This window comes from Plectropomus leopardus, chromosome 12, assembly GCF_008729295.1.
Source record: "Plectropomus leopardus isolate mb chromosome 12, YSFRI_Pleo_2.0, whole genome shotgun sequence".
NCBI classification, from domain to species: Eukaryota; Metazoa; Chordata; class Actinopteri; order Perciformes; family Serranidae; genus Plectropomus; species Plectropomus leopardus.
In genome coordinates this window covers 12,096,004-12,120,345 of record NC_056474.1, presented here as the reverse complement: position 1 = coordinate 12,120,345, position 24,342 = coordinate 12,096,004, and the positions used below count along the sequence as shown (strand labels likewise).

Below are 24,342 nucleotides of genomic sequence, written 5' to 3'. Positions count from 1 at the left end.
CTCTACTGGGGATTATATGTGTTGGCTGCTGTTTTCTTTAATTACTGTCAGCTGTATTTACAGCAATATCACTTGCCAGACTTTAAATGAGCCCACATTGATCCTGAAGCTATTACAGAGAAGCAAGCAAATGTATTGGGTGCCCAAATCAAAAAACAAATCACATCTCGAGTATAGAATAATTGTTCAGAGGGTGTATAACAAAGGTTAATTGAGCCCTTAACATCCATTGAAGGACGGGGAGTCCTTTGAAAAAATAAGGATTGCATTTTTCTTTTTTTTTTTATCTAAAAGACATTATAATAGAAAAATTGCATAGTGATCAATAACAGTTTGAATGTGTTAGTGTGCCAAAAGACTCATTTTCAACTGATGCCTGGTGTTAAATTATCCATTAAAATAACTATCAAGCAAAAGTAATGTCATGACAGTAAAAACTTATATTACTTTGCAATCAAGTTAAATATTGCAAACACTATAAATCAAAGTATTCCAATTGTAGTTTTTGCAGAATAGGAGGTACACCATGGCTGGATTATGAGATAATGGGCCCCTGGGAAAAATATACAAATGGCCCCACCACTTCCCCTACATAAGAGCAGAAAACACAGACTTTATGGTCATTTTGCATTTTTTTGTAGTTGTTAGGCATTTTTTTTTTTTTTTTTTGTGGTTTTGTGTCTCTTTGTGGTCATTTTTTGTGTGCCTATGGTTGTTTGATTGACAATTTTGTCATTTAAGTCATTCTGTGTCTTCTTGTGGTTATTTAGTATCTTTTTGTAGTCATTGGGGTTTCTTTGAGGTAATTGTGTGTCTCTTTGAGATAGTTTCATATTTTGGTCAAGGAGAAGGACAAATTATTACCAGCATATACTTACTTTTGCTTTTAAAACTTTATTACAATTAATACCATGACATTACTTTTGATACTTACTATAATAACAAAGAATAGTGGCATAAGTAACCCATTAAATAAATCACTTTCCCCAGCCCCATATCGTAACAGAAATTAAGTAAAAAGTCATCAAGTCAAACACAATACGAATTTCATCATGATTCAACTGATGCGTCTAAGTTTTGATTGCAACATAACTTTTTAGCAGAATTAAATGACAGCCCATAGTCTTCCCACACAGGCAAGTGGGTGCAGGAGTGTTTCGTAAACACAGCAAGGTGTGGTTTCTCTCCAAAAGCGGTCAGCTTCCGTCTATTCACAGCAGAGCATTATCTGCGCAACAGGAGACGGGGAGGGGAACAGCGCGCTCTGTCCGCTGTCTGGACAGCGGAGCAAAACTACAAATTATTTCTTCAAAGATAAACAAACAACAACTTAGCAAACATGAGTTTATACGGCTCAAATTCAAAACTGGCCACCATCGGCCATAGAAGTGGATCGCGACAGGATTTGTCGAGTCCAAGTTTTAGAAACGACGTTTTCCTCGGCGGAAACGGCTTTCAGGGAGAATCCCAAGGAGGGGAAGTCGGATACACCTACACCACCTTCTCCAGGAGCTCCATGCACGGCGGAGGTGGACAAAAAGTGAGCATGGGTGCGGGCGGAGGTGGTGGATTGAGGTAAGAGCTGTGCAATCACCTGTTGCTTTGAAATGACTCCTATGGCAGCGTTATTTAATAAGCCATTGAATGTACATGTAAAAAAACAAGCGCAAGTCCTTCATAAAATACTGATCTTAATCTACAAATTCTTTAATTCTATACCATCTGTATTCAAGGGAAGTCATATATCAATTTGGAAACGTTTTAGAGGATTATGTCGTAATTTGCAGGCACCATTACAAACAAAAATGCCATCAAACTGGTTCCAAAAGGGCGAACTCACCACAGAATGGCACAGACAGGTGAAGTGTGTGAATGCTGTAGAGATAATTGTACTTTCGAAAACAAGGTTCAATTGCTCTCTCACTTCTCTAGTTCTTTGGTGAAAACGTCATTTTATAATTTGTTTCGCAACCACTTTTTCCAAGTAATCCTTTCACTTCTGATCTGTTGCCCTGCCTCTACAGAACAGACGAGCAAATTCGTACACAAGCCCCTGAATTGTCCTCCCACGATTATCTTATAACATGATGTCAGTGTCTAATGTTATACCAGTGATGTCTGTGCCAGAGCTCTCAAAGTATTTGCTTTTTTAAAATTTCTCACTAAATCGTCACTTCCGGTGAATAAAGGTGAATGTGAAAACACAAACAAACAAAAGTGAATGGAGAATTTGAAAGCTCATTAAAAAAACAGAGAAAGTCAAGAGTTTGTTAGCTTTTTTTATGTGTGGTGACCTTTTTGTGACCCATTTCCATGTCCCACAACCTATAGACAGACTTCTAAAAACAATGCATGAGTTTGTGTTGGATTAAATGCAAGATTGTGATTTTTGTGAGTATTATTGCTGATATCAAACCACTTTTCTTTGCTCATTAAGAACATTAGATCAGATTTTTTTATGCCCATGAAATTCAATGATGATTTACAAGCATTTGTACCAATTCAGTAACCTACCAGCTGTATTAACAGGCTTAACAGTGCTTATTAAAAGTTTAAAAACAAATAAAACTATCTGTACATATCGTTACCTTCATCAGGTTCTGTGGGATATTTATGTTGAAATGTAGTTGTTCATTCATTCTCGTTCTGCGACATTATCTACACCGTGTAATGTGTTTTTAAGCTATATGCATTTTTTTGACTTCTTATTCAGGTAACAAAAAGATTCATATCATTATTGCCATATGCACAGCTTTGAAGCTCAATTTCTCCAAACCACTCAGAACACAGATACATTGGCGATATATACTGTATGTAGAACTGAGTGCTCAAAACGCAGTCAATTTTTTATAATTGTTTTTTTTTTTTACATTTTAATTGTTTAAAGCTTTATTAGGAGCTCTGTAAATGTATTGTTTTGTTTTTTTCCTCTCTTGTTCAGTGTACAGCAAATTCAGCATAGAGCTATGACCCTGAGACACCAGTGCCACGACTTCCTGCAGAATGCTAAGATTATCCTCCAGAGTGTAAGTGCTGCACGCAGGTTACACTGAACAGTTGTGATCTCGTGTGTTTTTTTACACCTCTAGAGATAGTTACTGATTTGTAATGTTGATGCCATTGCCAAAAATTTTTTTTGCAGATATGATGCAGAAACAGATAACATTATGCGCCACCATTAAAATGAAGTAGAGTTTGGTTGATGGCAAAGAGTTTATCATCTGCACTGTGTGTTTTTACAGGGGGGTCCAGCCCTGGAGGCAGAAAAGCAGTTGCTCATGGCTGCAGAAACCATTGAGCAGATGAAGGTCTGTGGCAGAGATCTCCAGCAAATGCGTGCAGGTAGTGACGTCTTTGCAAGGTAAGACAAGCTGCAGTGTGTGTTTGTTGCTTTTGTGAAGGGTTTGCTGTTTTTGCATGTTTGCATTTGCATGTGTTCATTCATGAATGTGTATCCACACTCTGCCTAAAGGCTTGTTGATAAGCTCATGTTTTAGGTTGTATAGCATCATCTAAGTTTCATTTCGTAGTTGAAACAAACCATAAAAAGCTAAAGTAATCCTGAGGAGTTATGTGCAGACATTCTTCATGTTCAGCTTTATTTGCCCAGCTGAGCTCTTTGAAGTCGAGTGCTCACTGTGCCCCCTGGAAGATTCACAGTGTCCTTTTTTGTATAACTCTACAGCATAGAACAGATGCAGCACATGTACGCTGCTCTCCAACATCAGTTAGTCGGTGGTATGACCATAAGACGGAACAGAGGCAGCGTGGGTTCCCTTGAGGGGGGCAGGATCTTTAATGATGCCATGGCCTGGATTGCCCAACAGAAGGTGAGCTCTTCATATGTCACAGACATTTATGATGAACATTATGAAAAGCACACAAGTATAGTTGATACTATGATAATATTATTTTGCCTACAATAAACATGTATAGAATCACATACAATCAGGGTTTCCACAGTTCCTTAAAGAGTCTATAATAAGTTACATATCTATAAAGTTATCAATTTGTTCATTTATAAATAAGGCTTTGATTGGTACTAAAATGTCATAAATCAGTCCCCCAGAAATCTTAAAAATACTAAGACATTGGAAGTAGGATATCATCAATATTTTTATTTTTTCTGATGCTGCATAGTAAAATCTGAAAATAATCAGTAATATCTGTTTTTCAGTATGGAGGAACCAAAAACACTCACATTTATGACATTCAATCAAATGAAAAATGAATTCGCTTTTTCCAAGGAATGAATGATTTGTGGTCATATTTTTTCCACATGCTCCACTGTGGAAAGTTTTTACATTTTTTCCAGCATTTGAGGTAGATCATCTTTTTCACTTGACCAAAAATGTCATGTTTTATGTTGAAGCAAACATTTTGGCTAATTTCTTCCTAACTCCAAGTTTTTGATGTCAGTTCCAGTTTTTTTTTCTTTTTTCTTCAACTTAGTTTGTTGTAAAATTGGTCTTAAGTTTCCTTCCAACTGGCATTAAAAAGTCTTTAAGTAGTTTTAAACCTAACTTGCTTTAAACTGTAGGGAGCATGCGTACAGTAATTAAATATATGTAATTCAATTATCTGTGTTATAATAACAACAGTGTTGATCCCTGATTTTATTTTACCAATAATTTACTTTACTAATTTGGAAAATCATTAATTGATAGTAAAAAGTTTGTTACCAGCATCCGTGTATTTGTCTGATGCAGTCTGTCTACAAAAAGCTCAGTGCGGAAAAGCTTTTTTAAAATCATGTTCGAGCAGCACGAATAGTTGCACCTGCATGTGTGTGCATGCCTGTACGCCTGGGCAAAGGAGGGCAAAGGAGGGTGCACCATTTTTTTATGCAGAGGCAGGACGAGGGGGAGGGGGATGCACTTACGCTATCACTTATTCTGACCTGCTGTAACTGAAACCATCTGGACACACAGCCAAAACCTGATCCGTGAGTGAAAAGAGGCTAGGGGAGGTAGTGAAGGATTGAAACAAAGAAGAGGAAAGAGCTGTGCTATTTGAGACAGAGACGGCGAGAGAGGAAGGCAGAGAGGGAGAGACAGACCAGGGTTCGAGCAAGGCAGATGAAGAAGCTGTGGGAGAAAAAAAGAAATGTAGAAGTAAAGGAGTGTGAAATCTGACACTCTCCACTGAGTCAGATGTTATGGGACAGGGCAGTTCAGCAGAACTGTAACACAGTTATGGGAAAACGCCCTTTACGCTCTACCTCCCCAACCCTCCCACCCAACCTAAAACACACCCTGTCGTCTGTCACCACTTAAAGCCTCGCCCTTTATATTTCATCAATCATCCCGTGTCAATAGATGTGTCAACAGTTCTTACATGTTTCTCTGTGACTGTCTGTGTAGTTAAGGTCTTGCCCTTTTTTAAACAATATCACCTAATGATCTGCTGCTTCAATTTTAACTTACTTTCGGTTATGTTTTGAGCCATTGTGCCTACAGTCCAACATATAACTTTGCTGACCTTTCTACTTTGGGCATTAAGCTGTGCTGCTCACAGTCTCTTTACAGCCAGCTTGTGTTTGTAGCTTCAGCCAAGCATTCATGAAGGAAAAGGGAGTGGCGAGAGAACAAAAGCCTTGAAAAAAAGCGAGAAAAAAAGGCAAGTAAAGAGCCCGGACTGGCTGAGGTCGGTTTGCCGGCAGAGCTCTTATCAAAGCTGAAGGCTGCAAACAGGGGGGGAATACTTGGGATAGTTTCCAGCTTAACAACGCACTTAATGATTATATGCTGACACCTGGAGGACAAAGAGCGGAAAGACAGATATGAGGTCCAGGAATTAAGAGTGAGCATAATAGAATTATGTCACCTTCAAAAACAAGGATGGCTCACTGTATATTTTTCTTAAAGTTTAAATTAAAAATATGAGAAGATTAAAACGAGGAGTTGATCATACTTGCAACCATTGCCTTAGATATTCGTTGTCGTTCAAAAACTCTTAAAAACAAAATGATTAGCCACAATATTGCACTGGGGGGCATTTTTCTTCTTTATTATGAACATGGGCACTAGTTTATGTTGAGTCACTTCCACAAACACTGTCCCACTGTGGTAAAAACTCACTGGAGTACCAAATGTGTAATAACTCGCCGTTGGAAATAGTCCCCAACAAATGCACTGTTTACCCCTGTTTGAGAAGCATTTGCTAAAAACTGCAGTGCTGATGTGTTTTGGGGATTTACTGAGATCTTTAAAAAAAACTGAAACAATTTATTGTTAAGCGTTTTTTGAACATTCACATCTTCAGAGGAGTGAGCGGATGTAGGTAAGAGTGCACGGAGGTTAGAAAGCACTAAGAGATTATGCTTTCTTTTGTTTTTGAGCCTGTCGACAATAAAAAATAAGAATTAAGGCCAGCTACTGTTGTCAAAAATATGGATTTATTGATACATACAGAGGGGGGTTGTCCGGCTTCCTCCCACAGTCCAGAGACATGCAGGTTTGGTTATCTGTGACTCTACATTGCCCGTAAGTGTGGTTGTCTGTCTCTGCGATAGTCTGGCGACCTGTCCAAGGTGTACCCCGCCTCTCACCCAGTGTCAGCTGGGATAGGCTGCAGCCCCCTGACACCTTATAGGAAAACTGGAACTTGAATTATTATGATACATACTGATTCTGAAGATTTGAAACTGGTAAAATACTCATGTTTCTCAGTATTGATACTATCTGCACTACTAGTAAGCTGGCACATACAAGGCCCCCATTGCCCCACCTCCTTTCACTCTTCCACAGGGCTTCATTCATCTTATTTGCTCCAGTTGCATACAGGCTATTGTGGCACGGTTTTGTTCTTAACTTGCACTGTTACCTTATGAATGAGTGACAATATCAGAGGCTTTTAAACAAGAAGAACATTCAGTCATATAAAAAAAGTTTAATTGGTCGTGTTTACTACAGTCCAGTTGTCAATACTGACCTTACTAAGAAAGGAAAAGATGCCATATTATATTTGTCTTTTATCTGAAAAATGTAATTTTATGCCCTTTTACACTGGTATTGAATATCGATATTTTTTAACGCATTATATCAAAGTTAAAAATTCCAGTGTTGTAAATAATATATTATTTTCCCTTAACTGAGGTTGATTTTGATGCTGTAATACTGTGTAGCAGTTCCTGCATTTTTCAAGATAATTTACTGTGATTCTGCATCTTGCAGCGCATGATCGAGACCGCTCCATGGGGAGATGACTCCGAAACCATTGAAAAGCAAATCATGACTCACAGCAGAAACCACAGCTCTCTCCAGAGGAGCCATGAAGTAGACCGTGCCAAAGATGATCTGGTAAATGGTCTTCCTGTTTCCCTGTTTTGAAGCTCTTCTTGATTGCTTGTTCGCTTTGTTCTGGATTCTTTAGATATCTTGTTTGTTAATGAAGATGGTCTTATGTTCAGCTTGTGTACCAAAGTTTTGTGATCTTAGTTAAAACTGAGTGAAAAACAAGATCCCTTTTTTTTTAGATCATGAGGGGCGACAAATACAACCAGGCCATCCTGGATCAAGAATGGGAAAGCCTGCAGGTAGAGCCAAACTCTTTTACAAAAACATGTTTTTTAGTCTGTTAGAACCAGCAGCACTATTGTTACTGTTTATCATATTCATAAATTCTTGTGTCTGTGTCAGAAAATGTCCCACAGCCGTGTGAATCAGCTGCGTGAGCTTCAGAGCATCATCAATGAGATCTCCCGGGCCATCATGTGGGTGAATGAGAGAGAGGAGGAAGAGCTCATGTTCGACTGGGGAGACAAAAACATCGAGCAGTACATCCCCAGAAAACAAGAGAGCTACTCGGTAAGGATCTCTGGCTGAGCTTTTCTTTTCTCCTGTTTGGATTTTTTGTTTATAGTTTATAGGTGTGTTTTTATCTTGAAGGAATACTTCACCCTTCGAATGACCATTTGTATATCAGTTACTCACCTTGTGTTACATTGAATTCGCACAGTAACTCTGTTGTTGTCTCATGTCTCCACGGTGACCAAAGAATCCAAAAACTGAGAAAATTCTTGATGAATCCGAGTCATAGGCCACCATGTTGAACAACAGCTATGTCAAACATCAGTTTACTGACTCTCACACCACTCACGCAGTATATTCCAAGCCTCATTTATCCAGTGGTATGCTCAGTACTTCCCAAACACGATGCATCAGCTCGCTGTCAGACAGTCCTTTCCGACAGGAAGCCCTTTCATGTTGGGAAGGGCTGCCCGTTTGGGAGGTAGAGAGCATACGGCTGGATAAATGAGACTTGGATTATACCGCACAGGTTGTGTGAGAGTTTCTAAACAAATGCTTTTATATATATGCTGCTGAGGTTGCCTGTGATTCCAATTCATCAAGAATTTTCTCAGTTTTGGATTTTATTTTCAGGAATGTGAGAAAAACAAACTTCTTGAATTCAGCATGATACAGGGTGCTTAATTGATATACAAATGGTCATTTGGTGGGTGAAGTATTCCTTTCCAGTTTTATGTGCTTTAAGTTGAGTATTTTGGGTCCCTTACTTTGTATTCTCCTGACAGGGGCTGATGAGAGACTTGGAGGAGAAGGAGAAGGATCTCAACAAGCTGAAAGTGAAAGCAGATGGACTCCTGAACAACAACCACCCCGCCTCAGATAAGATTGAAGTGAGTTTGTTTCTTTTTGTGTGTTTTCCTATCCTAAAAAACTAAAAACTAAACTATTCAGTAGTTTTGTACTGATTTATTTTATTTTATTTATTTATTTATAACATGTAAAAGAAAATAGGGAAATGATTATAAAAACAAGCAGACAAAAAAAGCTATATTTACGGACAAAATATTACATAAAATAAATGGTGACCACATGATGACTTGGTTTATACATTCAAGAAAAGGAGTGAAAACGTAAAGTAAAAACGTATGACTGTGTGTGCGTCCACAGGCCTACATGGACACCTTACAGACCCAGTGGAGCTGGCTTCTCCAGATCACCAAGTGTATCCATAATCATTTAAAGGAGAATGCTGCCTACTGCCAAGTAAGAGCTCAGTCCTGCTGTGAAAAGAGTATTCTGGATGTTTTCATGTGAAAACTGATAAAAACTCTCTCTTGCCACCTTCAGTTTTTCAAGGAGGCCCATGAGACCAACGTCAAGCTGAAGAAGGAGCATGAAATGATCAAAAACAAGTTCACCTGTGACAAGAATACCCCCATTGAAAACCTCACTGAACTCCTGAAAAACCTGGAGGTATCATTATACTTGTTAAATATTCAACATAACGTTTTCCCCACAGGCGTGAAATGCAAATCAGGCTTAAACAATTTGTTTCATTGAATGACGTACTTGGACACCATTTGTATGTCTGGTAAGCTGGTTTGGCCAGTTGTTCTGTTTCTTTTTCAGAGACTAAGTGGAACGCCTCTGCATGTCTGCTTTCACGTTGTACAGTTTTGAACTTTGAATCATAGTTGCAATGATCAGTGAGTCAGTTAAGGGGAAACACTACAGATGAAAACAGTAGGGGTCAACAGATGATTGGCCTGGCTGATTATCTGCGTTTTATTCTGAGATCGCTGATAAATTAATTAATTAAAAAGTGCAAAGGAAGTGTCAGCATGGCAGGAACTTTTACTTTGTAAAACCTCAGGGAGCAATTTTCACTCTGCTTTATAAAAAAAAGTTGATGGGAACTTGTTGTATATGATGTTAAAAGTCTCACTTTTGATTAAACATTTGCCAAAAGCATTTAAACAAAGTTTTGCATTGGACTTTGTGATATTCCAAATTCTAAATTTCGACATAAACATTGGTCATCAGTCTCATTAACTACTAATAATCTGTATCAGTATCAGCCCTGAAAAAAAGCAGTATTGTTCGACCCCGAGAAGACAGATGTGATTTTTGCATGTTCACAGATAGAGAAGGAGCGAATCATGGAGAACAGGAGGCAGGTCCAAAGTCTGGTCAGCAAATCCAAATCCATTGTCAGGCTGAAACCTCGCAACCCTGAGGAGAAGATCAGCGGCCCTGTCATGGTGCGGGCCTTATGTGATTTCAAGCAAGACCAGGTGGGATAAATGCTTTCTTTCTCTCTCTCACACACACACACATACACACACACACACAGGCACAGAGTGTGTATTTGAATAATGCAGGTTTAATTAAGAGTTTAATCCATTTGTATGTTCTGTTTTGTGTGTCAGAAAGGGATTTTGAAAGGGAATGAGGGCATCCTGAAGGATAACTCCCAGCGCAGCAAGTGGCTTGTGACGGGACCTGGAGGTCTGGACATGATGATTCCCTCTGTGTGTCTGCTGATCCCTCCACCGAACCCGCACAGCATCGACCTTGCCAGCAAGTAAGACCTGTTCGGTCCATGTAGGTCTGCAAAAAGGGATTTATAATGTAATAAATATATTGGATACATCACATTTCCTGGAGCTCGATAGAAAATCACTCTTCCTTTTTGTATGGTGTTATATATTTTGTTGACATTGTGCAATAGATTCTAAAAGGTTTTTATAAGCCAAAGAGGTGAGATAATATCCTTAACCAACAAAGAAGCAAGTAATTATTCTGTTCAAGTAAAAACCTGAAAATATTTGTTTGATAAATGTTTTGTTTAACTTGTAGTGTCTACATATTAATTAATGGCTTGTGCTACTCTCTAGGAATGAGCAGTATTATGAAGCCATCATGAGCATCTGGAATCAGCTCTACATCAACATCAAGAGTCTCATCTCTTGGCAGTACTGCCTCAAAGACATCAATTACATCAACTCCCTCACTGTCAGCATGGTAAGACATCACAAAGAATTGACTTAAAGGGGAACAGCACCCATTTTCAAAATTCATACATGTTATTCCTATGGTCTAAGATGGTCCAAAAATATTAGCAAACATGATCAACTCTCTCACATCTAAAAACTGAAGTGCTAAAACTCAAATTTGTGATGTCATAGGGTATAAAGTCTGGAGCTGCTCCATAGTCAAAAATTTGGGGGAAGATGTTGCAGAAAGCACAGAGAGAAGCCAGGATAATGTTCTTAGTATATGGGAACATTTTCTGTTTCAGAATGAGAACTTCAAAATACAATAAATCTCATTTGGGTCTAAAAAAAGAGAACAAACATTCTGTGGGTCCACAAATTTAGGCTCCCAGTCATTTGGTGCGTCCAAAATCGCATACTATTCACTACAGCCCCAGTACATTTACTATTATTCCGCATACTTTTGTGCTAAGAAACAGTAGTATTTATCTTTTCTGATGCCCTGAGCTGTCATGACCATGTCACTTCCTGGAGCCTCCTTTATTGATTTAAAAATAATTTTTAAATTAAATTTTGCCTAGCAAAATTAAAACATACTCTTCTTACACACTGCTGGAGTGCATTCTAGCACAAACTGGACAGTTTGTGAATTCAGAGCTCTGCTGGAATGTACCGTTTGGTTATCCAGAGCGCCGCACCCTGAGAGTGTTTGTTCATTTATTTAGGAACAGAAGGCTATGTAAATCCAAACAACAGCACTCCCCTTTTAGCGTAGAGCTTCATATTGGATTTATGAACGCACCCTAAGGTTTCAAACTTAACATAAAAAAATCTCGTATAGTTTTAGCCAAATAAATAGCATGTTTGTATGGTATTTTAGGTACGACCATAGTCTGTGGAGCAGCTCCAGGCTTTACATTTGATGACATCAAATGTGAGACTTACCTTTCTTGTTTCTGACTTTAAAAGAGCAAGTAGCTCATGATCACAAATACTGACTGAACTTTCCCTCGGCCATGGAAATTACATATTGGAATTTTAATTTATGTGGTGTTTCACTAATTCTGAGTTTCACTGAGACAATATCACACAAGGCTGAATTTGATTCAATTTCCATCCTTCTGTGTCTTTTGCTCAACCTGACTCCTCTCCATTGTCTCGCAGCTGTCTAAGATGCGCCCTGAGGAGTACCGCAGTGTCATCAAAAGACTGGAGACTCACTACCAGGAGTTCTTGCGTACCAGCCAGGGTTCTGAGATGTTTGGGGAAGACGAAAAGAAAATTTTCCAGGGTGATATTGATAAAGCCCAGACCCGCTATGATTGGCTGATTATCCAGCTGCCTGAATACAGTGAGTATCAATGGACTTTTTCTTATCTGTAATTTGGCAGGAAAAATGCTGCATTTTTTCCACTACAAATTTACGCTAATATTCTCCAATTTTCCACCAGATAAAAAAGAGGATGAAGTGGTGAAGCCTGAACCCCCAGAACAGGGAACCAAGAAACCTAAAGAGATCCCGCCCACCCTCAGCCTCACCCTGCTGCATAGTCTGCAAGAGTTTCGAAGCAGGCTGGACCTGGCCGAGTCCGGTCTTACCAGTCATCTACACGTTGCTCTGGGGGACAACAGTGTGAATGAGTGCTCAGAGCATATCCAGAAACTGGAGGTGTGTAACTTTTCAAAGTGAGGTCTTTTTTTGCTGCAAAACCTGTTTGAAAATTTGTGTAGGTAAAATTTAAGGAGCACTTTGTAAAAATCCCCAAAACATTTATTTCTTGTTTTAAACACAGTGAGAAATTGATGCTAAATGTATCTTATTAAATGCTGATATCCAGAATCTGCACCTGGACTCCATCCATAATGAGTACATGCAACTGAGAGAGATGATCAGAAAGCAGCTGCAAGAGTTACCTTCAGGCTCCAAGCAAGCAAAGTTCCTCAGCTCTGAACTGGAAATCATCAACCAAAAAAAGGAAACCCTGCTGGGGCTTTACCCAGTCTACCTTCAGAGGTGTGTAATTATAGTATAATCAAATCACCTTTTTATTTATACCACAGTAATTGAGATAATACTGAATATATCTTGACAGTATGTGAAACACCTTTTGTTCATCAAAACTCTAGAGACAGTCACCAGTTTGTCCACAGGTTTATTGACTAGAAAGGGGTGAAATTATGCTTACTGTTAATATCTTGTAAATATTCTGTAAACAATCTTTTATCATGACTTAAATTACTGTTTTTTTAGCCTTTTTAACTCACTCATATTTTCATATGTTTTGCGTATTTAACATTTATTTATAAAGTATTAATTATTTTTAAACTATTAGTGACCCATTACAGTTGCATTATGTCATCAACAGTATAAGTACCGGGACCAGAACTTGTGTTAACATACAGCTTTACTGATTACAGGGCTAAATAACACATCAGACAGCATGTGCAAGAACGAGTGCATTTAATGTAATTTTGTGTTTGACAGGCTGTCGGCTCTCAAGGCCTTGCTCCACAGCCTTCTCCAGGCTGAAGACATCATTAAAGTCCACGAGGCCCGGCTGACAGAGAAGGAGACTTCCTCTCTGGACCTCCGAGAGGTGGAAAACTATCGCAGCACACTGAAGGTTTGACATTTTATATTTAGTTTGATCTGCCGTTTCTTACCTCCAAGTTGTGCCAATGATTAGTAGCACTCACTGAATCCTAGACAAATAATTTATGTTGCAATGTCACTATATTTTGTGATGTACTACATTTACTGCATAATCAGTTAAGAAACTTTAAAACAGAAGTTTATCCTTGACCTTGGAAACATTATGCATGATGAAATATTAATAAATAAAAGGTCCATTTATTACCTTTTTTCTGAGCTTTCAACCACATCTCACTTTCTTTTCAGTCCTTGGTGACTTAAATAGGTTATGATTAAGTTTAAGTTTATTTGCATATTTAGATATTTTAAAAAAAGAGAAAAAGGAAAATAAAGCAGTTTACATGTGCAGGTGAGGTAGAAACCCACAATCATCACTAATGAAAATAAATGAACATAACATATATCAATCTATACTCTCTTAGCATAGGGCTTTTGTTCTGACAAAATTAAAGTAATTTATACCATTAAAAAATGTAAAAAAGGAACTAATTGAGGAGCAAAAATTCACCAGGATGCCCACCCCTCCCCAAAATGTTGAAACAAAAACCTATGCCCATGTGTGTGGTTTTCAGTGAAATTTGAAATTTTTATTATTTTCTTATTCCCTTTCCAAGCAAATGAAGATCGATCTAGATCAAAAAAGAGACCTGCTGACTGCCATGGAGTCTGACCTGGCTAAAGCCATTCAATGGAACAGTCAAATCGCCGACTCCTTCCACAAGTGTGACGTGGACTTGTCCAAATACTCTGACCTGGTGAGCCAGATGTCAGACCGCTGGCGCCGCATCCAAACCCAGATTGACAGCAGGTAGGAAAGCTTGTACATGTACACACACATTGCTTCAACACAGGGGAATATTTCTCCACATCCTCCATTCGTCATTGCTGGTAAAAACACTAAAAATATCCTTTCATCCCTTTTTCCTCTCTCTCCCACGCTTTCCTCCTCAGAGTGTGGGACTTGGAGAAGCAGGAGAAACAGCTGATTCATTATCAGCAGAGCAGCACAAATCTGGAACAGTGGATAGACAATGCCAGGAAGCGCCAGGACAACCTGCAATCAGTGAAGCTCAGTGACATCCAGACTCTAATGGACCACCTCAACCAGCAGAAGGCATGTCTTGACCTGTTTACACCAACATATTGCAATAATATTTGAACTGAACGGATTTTATTTGGAACTGGAAATATTTGCCAATTACACTTTAATTGAAATATTGACAGCTGTGAGCATTTCTGTAAGTGTGCTGATGCTAAACATTATTCAGCTGCATAAGTAGAAGGTTGCAAAAATGTCACTTGTTTCTCAGATGATTTATTAAATTCGACTTGCTAGCCCTTGAGACCAAGAAAATCAATTTGTTAAGGAACCACATTTGATAATATCATTAAAATTCTTGTCTGATAAAGTAATAAATCACTTAGAAGACGCACAGGCTACACAGTGTAATGTCAGATCAAATCAGTGAATTTAATGCCCCCTTTTTTCCTGACCACACAGGCTCTTCACACTGAAATCAAAGGAAAGAAAGAGAAAGTGGAGGATGTACAGAAAAACGCAGACACCTGTGCTGCCTCCATAAAGGTAGGTAGCCAAATAATGTGAATCGTTTGTCTTTCATTCAAAAATATTTTTATACGTCAACAAGCTGATGAGCTCAAGCAAGCATGGAACAAAATTAATGACTTCTGTATTGTGTTCAGGACTATGAGCTGCAGCTGGCTTCCTACAGTTCAGGCCTGGAAACTCTGCTTAATATTCCCATCAAGACAACAATAATGCAGTCCCCCGCGTCTGTGGTCAGACAAGAGGTATGAGTGCTGTCTCTCTATTAAATAACACCAAACTATGTTAAGTTAGATATTATTATTGCACATGCTAGTTATTAGGAGTGGTGGAATACAACTAAGTAATTTACTCAAGTACAAATTTGGGGTATTTATACTTTAACTAGTCTTTTCTTTTCATGTCACTTTATATACTTTTACTCTACATTTATCTGGGAGATTTAGTTACTAGTTACTATTTCAAATAAAGAAAAAAATTATAAGACTTTTTATATAATATTTTGCTATAAATTCAATTACCCGACAGTATATATGTACATCTGAAATGATCAGTCAATTAATCAATCAGCAGATTTATAGAAAAATGATTGCCGACTATTTTGATAAACATTTAAGTCATTTTAATTTTTTTTAAATTGTGAATTATTTGTGTGTTTTTTCCCACATTAAGTATTTTTAATACTTTAAATACATTGTCCTGTTTATACCTACCTACTTTTACATTTTCAATGTCGGACTTTCACTCATTGCAGAGTTACAGTGTGATATTAGTATTTTTATTTTAGTAAAGGAACTTAATACTTCCTCCACCACTGATTATTACATTCACTGATTTCAACGTTCAATCAAGAAGTTAATCCTTTGTTTTTAAAATTAAAATTAAACAGTACTTATGTCTTTTTTATTATGAGCTAATGTAATACAACCAGTTCAGAGGTTAATCCCTTAATTTCAGCTGTCATTTAGTGATCTGGCATGTAATTAACACATCTACATTTGACATCAGTATTCATCCACTAATCTTTATTTTAATCCACTAAACAGTCAGCTGATCTCCAGTCCCGCTACATAGAGCTACTCACCCGCTCCAGTGACTACTACAAGTTCCTGGGGGAGCTGCTGAAGAACATGGAAGAGCTGAAGGTCGGTATCAGATTTGTATTCTGCCATTTAAAGCCCTGTTTGCATGCAACTAGTATTAAGTCATGGGGAGAAATCGATACAGCATAGTATCACAATATTTTTCTGTGGCAATATCAAATTGATGATGCCAAATATCAGTTTTTTTATGATGTTAATTATGAATATTGTCAATCCAAATTAAACTTGTGGTAGCTGATCAGAATAATACAATTAATTGCTTTTTCAGTCCACTAAATACATTTTGCCATTATAAAGAGTACTGAAGTAAGGTGACAAGTTTTCCCTTTGAGACAAAATTTGCAGTTTAAAAAAACGAAATAGATTGCCATGTACTGCACTGTATTTTATCGCAATACTCAGCATATTTTAACGCATACAAAACTGCAATAATATTTACCGTGACTTAAGTACTGTGATAATAATGTATTGTTTTTGTTTTATGTGGCACATTCACACCGGATGAGCAAAGTCTGTATTTTGCTCAAATTAACTGACATTATTCAAAAGTCATTTGTAACCCCACTCTACACAACACAAAAACACCACACAGCATCACTAGTGGTGACGTAAAGTGTAAACTGCCTTTTTTTCCTGCAAATGGGGCTCCATTCTGTGATTTGAGTTTGATTTACCACCTGCCCCCAAAATGCTGTCAAATCTTACATTTTATAGCTACCAATGCAGCCTCTGTAAATCTCTACTGGGAAAGAGGTAGAAAAGAGATGCTGAGATTACAAATAACCTGAATATGACCCTGAATCACCCAGATGTTAATGTGCACAGGACTAATATTATTTCATGACCTCTGTGTTTGCAAATATATGGTAGATAATGTACAGTGGAATTTTAGAAATAATGGACATAGAAAGTTTGCATGGGATTAAGATCATTGACATTCTCCACAATTTTTACAAGTCATGTGAGGTCCCCGAGTTATGTGGGAATTAGATTCATGACATCTTCATTTCTGTAGGTCAAAAATAAAAGTATGATAAACACAAGATACATTAAAAGTAGAAACAAAAGCAGGTTACTGAGACTCCTTTCGTTTTTGTGTCCTCAGATCAGGAACACCAAGATTGAAATGTTGGAAGAGGAACTAAGACGTCTGAAGGAGGAAATTAAGGAACGTAGTCGGAAAAACAAGTCTCTGGAGGATGACCTGGCCAGCTACAAGCTGAAGTTCACTGAATCACAAAATCGTCTCATTTCTCTGGAGGAAGTGGAGAGATGCACAGCGATAAAAGTTAGCACTACAAAGGAGAGCCTGGACAGCACACAAACCCAGCTTCAAGAGCTAAACGACCAGCTGACCCGCATTAAATTCCAGCTGGATGAAGAAAAAAGGAAGAGAAGGTTGGCAGAGGAGCGCTACACCAGCCAGCAAGAAGAGTATGAGGGGGCTGTTCGCCGCAGACAGAAAGAACTGGAAGAACTCAGCTGGGCTAAGATTGACTTAGAGAAAGCTGTGAAGGACAAGGAACGTGAACTGGAGAGGATGAAGATGCTGCTGGAAGAGGAAGCCACACGTCGACGAAACGCTGAATCAGATAGCTCAAAGGTAAGAACACAGTGCACCCAGGAGATTAATCAACTTAAGCAAACATACGAGAAAGAGATCCATGTCACCAAGACCACCATCCTGAAAGCCTCACAACAGAAAGAGGAAGACACAGCAGAACTGAGACTGCAAGTTGACAGACTCACGGCTGAGAAGAGAGATCTGGAGGAGGAGCTGATGAGACTGAGGCAGACGATTGCTCACTCAGAGGAGCAGAAAAGCAGAGCAGAGCAGGAGGTCAGCCAGCAGAGGGCCTCAGTGGTGCAAGAAACAAGGATCCGCAGTGAATTGGAGGTTCAACTGAGAACGCTCAAGCAGCAGGGGGGAGAAGATGAGCTCAAACTAAAGGAGGCCACCAAAAGCAATCAGGAAAAGTCCAGGCAGATCAGCATGCTAACATTTAACCTGGAGGAGGAGGGAAAGAAGAGGAGAGCTCTGGAGCTAGAAATCAACCGGCTGAAACAGGCCGAGACAGAGCTAAAGGCAAAGAACGCCTCCTATATAGAGTCCATTAACAAGTTTAAAGTGTCTCAGCAGGAGATCCGCATCACCCAAGTTGAGCTGGAGAAGCAGACCAGTGAGAGAAACAAAGCTGAGCAGAGTTCAGTCAGGCTGCAGACCCGAATCCGGGAGCTTCAGTGCTCTCTGGATGGAGTGGAAGCTGAGCTGGAGAAGCAAAAGAAGTTGACCCAGGAGGAGTTCACACGGAGAAAGAGAGTGGAGGCAGAGTTGGAGAGGATGACACAAACTATCAGAGAGCACACCACCACAATTAGCACAATGAAATCTGTCCAGCTAGAGACTACCAACCTTGGAAGGAAGTACGAGCAGGACATCAGCGCCCTCCAGGACACTCTGGACAAGAGTCGAAGGGAACATCAAGTCACCAAGCAAGAGTTGGCAGCTGTCACAGCTGAGCTGAGGGCACTTAAACTGAAGCCCCAGCAGGAACAGTCTCGAGTTCATGAGCTGAACCAGCGTAACGAGAGCCTGTATAAGACCATAGAGGAGAAGAGTCGCCAGTGTAACGAATTCACTACGGAGATTGAAAAGCTTAAGACTCTGACACAGAACCTGACGAAGGAGAGACTGAGATTGGAGGAGGAGCTGAGGGCAGTTAGACAAGAGAGAGATGAGCTGAAGATGAGCAAAGATGCTATTGACGGAGAAAATGCCACTCAGATCTCAGCCTTGCATGTCCAGCTTCAGAGTAGCACCAAGAGGACAACCGAGCTCCAGGCTCTCATCAATGACCTGACCAGGGAGAGAGAAAAGCTTAAAATGGAAATAGACAAATTCCAAAAGCAATCAATTGAGGTATTTTTCAATGGGTTGAAGGATCATCTCCACATAATTCTGCTAATTATATTTCTTCTTTTGCATGATTGGCTGAAGGGGCATTGAGGCTGAGCATGGTTTCAGATCGGCCCTGTTGTATGTCTTATTTTAGGAGTTTTGCATGAAATTCACCTGCTTACAAATGCTTTTTCTTAGACAAGCATGTTGTTCACCCTTTTAAACATCATGCACATCATGTGACTCTAACTCATACAACAGTAAAAACTGATCATCTATACTAATCAAAGTACTAAATATACTGCTCACATCTTTTTACGTACTCACATTATCAGTTGGCTTAATCCATACTGACAACTTAATTAAATACATATTGATAAAGAAAAGTTACATGTTGCTATGCTCTTACAACATGCTGCTAAGGAAAGCCACGTGTAATTAACTGTAATTAGTTTATTACATGTGTGTGCTCTGTGCATAACTTACTGCTACTTCATTACAGGCACAATAATGTGTTTTCTTATCTCCCCCCAGACATCCATGATGGTGCAAAACTCCCAAAGCCAGTACAGCGAGCTGCTGCTGGAGAGGGACAGTTTGCTATCCAAGCTTAAACTGCTGGAGCAGGACAAGACTCGCTACTCACGCACAGAAGAGGAGCTCACACGCATCAAGCTAACACTGGAGACTGAGCTCCGCAACAAGCAGCGGCTGCAGGATGAAAAGAATGCCATCTCCAAGGATTTCACCTATATGAAGACCCAGTATGAGCTGAGAGAAAGCCAAATTAGGCAGGTTGAATCAGACAGGGATAAGGCTGAACGAGACAGACTCTCCCTGAAGACTGAGATTGAGAGGCTCATGAGGGAGCTAAAGAGTGTCGAGGAGAGGTACAAGAGCCGTCTGTCGATATCTGAAAGGGAGGTATCAGAGCTGGTTCTTAAGAGAGATGCCCTTGAGAGGGAGATACAGAGGCTGAAGCAGAGACCCAGCACTATGAGCAGGCAGACCCAGACGGATGAGAAGATACCAACAATTGATCCTTCCAAGCTTGTATTTGACGGTGTGCGCCGCAAAGTCACAGCCCACCAGCTTTGTGACTGTGGTATAATCAGTAAAACCACGCTAGACCAGCTCCTAAAGGGAAAAAAGAGTGTGGATGAGGTAGCTGTGGACATCCAGCTTAGTCTGAAGGGTACTGGCATCATTGCTGGCATGACAACAACTTCGCAAGGGAAAATGCCGTTCACCGAAGCGAAAAACAAAAACCTCCTCACCCCAGAGAGTGCCCTCATGCTCCTGGAAGCTCAAGCTGCAACAGGCTACATAGTGGACCCCGCATTTAATGAAAAGATGCCTGTGGATACCGCCTGCTCAAGAGGGATTGTAGACACAGCAGATAGAGACACCCTGGTGACAGCTGAAGCAGCCAGCACAGGCTTCAAAGATCCATACACTGGTAAAGTGCTGTCTGTGGGCCAGGCTTGCAAACAGGGCTGCATAGACAAAGACACAACCATTCGCTTGCTCCAGGCTCAGGAGTCTGTTGGAGGCATTTTGGACCCTGTTCTGAGTGTGTTCCTTCCAAAAGATTTGGCCTTGGATCGCAATCTTATTGATGAAGAGCTCTACAGGGCCTTGGACAAAAAACCCACCTGCTACCTGGAGCCAGCAACCGGAGAGAAGATAACCTATGGCGACCTTAGAAAGAAGTGTTCAGTAGAACCTGTTAATGGTTTGCTTCTGCTCCGAGGTCCAGAAAATGTCACGACAAAGGAGATAAAAGTGAAGGGACTCCGTGATCAAGTCTCTTTGACAGAGCTCATCGACTCTGGACTTCTGGATGAAACTGATTTGGTGAAGATCAGCGAGGGCAAGCTCACCAGCAGTGACATTGAGCAAAAGCTAAAGAACTATCTCTATGGCTCTACCTGCATTGCAGGGATCTACGATGAAGCCCATGACCGAATAATGCCTTTCTATCAGGCAATGAATGAAGGTCTGCTCATGAGAGGAACCACCCTGGAGCTTCTTGAGGCCCAAGCAGCTTCTGGCTTCATTGTTGATCCAGTCAACAATGTGTTCTTGACAGTAGAGGAGGCCTCAAAGAGAGTTCTGATAGGAAAAGAGTTTAAGAGCAAGCTGTTGTCTGCAGAGAAGGCAGTAACTGGATATAGAGACCCACACACAGGAAAGACAATCTCCCTCTTCCAGGCTATTGAGAAAGATCTTATTGAGAAAGGTCATGGTATCCGTCTTCTTGAGGCCCAAATTGCCAGCGGCGGGATTATTGACCCCAAAGAGAGCCACCGTATCGATGTTGCTGTTGCCTATAAAAGGGGATATTTTGATGAGGAGATGAATGAGATCCTAACTTATGAAGGAGATGACACAAAAGGCTTCTTTGACCCTAACACCAAGGAGAACCTGACATATCTTCAACTGAAGGACAGATGCATCACAGATCCCAAGACAGGCCTAATACTCCTGCCACTCAAAGACAAGAAGAAGCCCCAGAAGGTTCAGGAGAGCCGTACCAATGTTCTTCGCAAGAGGCGGGTTGTGATCGTTGACCCAGACACAGGGCTGGAGATGTCAGTGAGGGAGGCCTATCACCGGCAGCTAATTGACTACGACACCTTTCTGGACTTGTCAGAGCAGGAGTGCGAATGGGAGGAAATAACTATCAAAGGATCTGATGGCTCTGCACGCTTGGTGATAGTGGACAGGAAAACAGGAACCCAGTATGACATCCAGGACTGCCTGGAACGTGGATTCATTGACCAGAAGTCTTTGGATCAGTACCGTGCTGGAACGCTTACCTTGACCCAGTTTGCTGATGAAATTACCAGCAGAACCAGCAGCACAGAGATGGCCATCTCAACAATCAGTGTTGACGACATGGTCACATGCAGCAGTCCCACCCAGGCCACACCATCTTCTCCTACCGTCCGTAAACGCTTCAACAGTATTTCTATCACTGTTTCTCCCCCTGAGATGTTCGATGACCAGAGCCCTGTGGCGGCTATATTCGACACAGAGACCTTAGAGAAAATCACTTTGACTGAAGGGCTTCGGAGAGGCATCGTTGACACCATTACAGCACAGAGGCTACTGGAAGCCCAGGCATGCACAGGTGGTATTATCAACCCCGCCACTGGTGAAAGACTGGCGCTGCAGGAAGCCGTCCATCAGAGCATCATTGATGAAAGCATGAGCGCTAAGCTGAAACCTGCCCAGAAAGCATATGTTGGTTTTGAGGATGTGAAGACTAAAAGAAAGATGTCTGCAGCAGAGGCAGTTAAGGAGACTTGGCTGCCCTATGAAGCTGGCCAGAGATTTTTGGAGTTTCAGTACCTGACAGGAGGTCTTATAGAGCCTGGAAGTGGACGCCGCATCACCATTGAAGAGGCTATCCGCAGAGGTTGGCTTGATGGTCAAGGGGCCCAGAAGCTTCAGGATACACGGAACCACCAGAAAAATCTGACCTGTCCTAAGACGAAACTCAAGATCTCCTACAAGCAAGCCATGGACAGCTGCATGGTGGAAGAAAGCAATGGTATGAAGATGCTGCAGGCCTCCTCAATATCCACCAAGGGAATCAGCAGCCCTTACAATGTCTCCAACCCAGGATCTCGCTCTGGGTCCAGGGCTGGGTCCCTTGCCGGCTCTAGGAGTGGATCTCGGAGAGGCAGTGTGGATTATTCCTCTAGTTACACCTACAGCTTCTCCTCCACCAGTACCACCTACAGCAACAACACTCACTCTTAATACACAGCATAGAAGATAATTTAGGCTAGATTTTACATACAGGCAGTTCCTACGCAATTTGAGGTTGTTGTTTTTTTTAACAGTTTGCTTTTCTGAATGTTTTCTGCTCCTTTTGAGATTTTGGTAGGTTTGAATCTGTTTCTGATTCTGAGTTCATTTTAAGTGTTTTGATTGTTTGTAGATTTTGGTGATTTGGTGTTTCAATATTAAACCTAATGCAGAGCATAACTGCTAGTATTCTAAAGCATAAATTTTGAATGAATATATGTGTCAAAGCTCATTTTAATATATGGCTTTTAAAAAAATAACTTAACCATTTGTTATTTCAGAGTATGCTTGTTTGCCTCAGCTTCAACATGCAGTCAGAATTAGTTTTGCTATTTTTTATCCTTAGTTTTTTGCAGCTTTACCTTTTGAAAAAACATTTTGTTAATTGCAAATGCTGAGGTTTTAGCTTGGAATACTGACTTTACTATGTAACCATCGACTAAAAAAATTTCTTGCCACTAAAATGATATTCTCACATGATTGAAAATAAAGTTGTCAGAAGGATTTTGATTCACTCATTTCTTCATCCATGCATTCATTGACTAGTTACATAGGTGTCTGTATTGTACATTAAAAGCTAAAGAAGTTCACTGCATGAGAAGACAGCAGTCTTCGTTGTTACCTATGGATGGCGCTAATTGTCATGCATAAAACTGCTGTTGCCAGTCTGTTTGCCATTAAGCACAGTAGACCAGAGAAGTGGGAAAGAAAATCGTACACTTTGGTTACAGTTTGATAGCAGCAGGACTGTTATTGAAATTATTCTGATTTAGAATTTCACAAGAAATGCATTAGCGGGCAAGTTTGATATTTGATAACCACGTTGTGGCCTAAAGATAATTTGATTGTGTCCAGACACCCCTGGTGACTGAGCAGGGGGAGTCCTCAAAATTTAGAACATGCATTTGTGTCCCCCAATAATACATGCACGTATCACAGGACTTTTATTTTGACTAAATTAAAGACATTTCCACCATGAATTGATGCAGAAAAGGCACAAATATGTGCATAAAAATTATAAAAATTATAAATATTAAAAATTCACCAGAATTGAGAACATTAAGTTTTTGATGCTCAACTTGCATGTAATCAGACACGACATGGCTATATATTCATTAATCCCCTTGATGAACACTAAATTATATATATATATATATATATATATATATATATATATATATATATATAAATACAAATAAAAACAGGGCAATCACAAATCAACTTAAAGACATTTAGGATAATGGGAACAGCTAAAGAGCTTTCTTGTTTTTAAGTTTCAGTAACCTGCTCAAGAGATATAATGAATTCCCCCCACTGGTTCAGGCTGGGTTTAGTCTCAAAGTATCTACATTTATGAATGAAAAACATTCTCAATAACAAGATAATATTGAGAACAAAGTCCATATTCCAAATTTGATTTTCTTTTCTGTCAGCTGTGACAACACAGTCTCCCTGGACTGTAGCCAACCCTGCATATCCCAGAAAAACACACGTTCAGCTTCTACAATTGTAGTCTACATATACACTAGATGTTTAACCCTTTGAAACCTGAAT

The 24,342-nt window shown here is 39.9% G+C and overlaps 1 protein-coding gene across 2 annotated transcripts; it reads left to right on the top strand.

Moving 5' to 3' along the window:
• The first annotated feature begins 1,221 nt into the window (after positions 1–1,221).
• LOC121951787 (desmoplakin-like) lies at positions 1,222–23,292 on the top strand. 2 transcript variants are annotated; one of them, XM_042498255.1, is made up of 24 exons: positions 1,222–1,575; positions 2,942–3,026; positions 3,243–3,361; positions 3,686–3,830; positions 7,176–7,301; positions 7,478–7,537; positions 7,641–7,808; positions 8,537–8,641; positions 8,919–9,014; positions 9,099–9,224; positions 9,893–10,045; positions 10,181–10,335; positions 10,649–10,775; positions 11,912–12,098; positions 12,199–12,416; positions 12,586–12,761; positions 13,233–13,371; positions 14,015–14,208; positions 14,352–14,514; positions 14,902–14,985; positions 15,105–15,212; positions 16,014–16,112; positions 17,176–18,990; positions 19,504–23,292. In XM_042498255.1, exons 1-24 carry the CDS (start codon positions 1,340–1,342, stop codon positions 22,738–22,740), a joined length of 8,121 nt encoding a protein of 2,706 aa, XP_042354189.1. In that variant the 5' UTR covers positions 1,222–1,339; the 3' UTR covers positions 22,741–23,292. The 2 variants fall into 2 exon arrangements, with proteins under 2 accessions (XP_042354189.1, XP_042354190.1); XM_042498256.1 differs by having other exon boundaries at positions 1,223–1,575; positions 17,176–17,673.
• Positions 23,293–24,342: the final 1,050 nt, after the last annotated feature.

Bases quoted from the DNA above. Each gene is read 5' to 3' on its own strand.
- LOC121951787 (XM_042498255.1), top strand. From the start codon at position 1,340: ATGAGTTTATACGGCTCAAATTCAAAACTGGCCACCATCGGCCATAGA. The intron at 7,809-8,536 runs GTAAGGATCTCT...TTCTCCTGACAG, and splicing joins GAAAACAAGAGAGCTACTCG to GGGCTGATGAGAGACTTGGA. The intron at 12,099-12,198 runs GTGAGTATCAAT...ATTTTCCACCAG, and splicing joins TATCCAGCTGCCTGAATACA to ATAAAAAAGAGGATGAAGTG.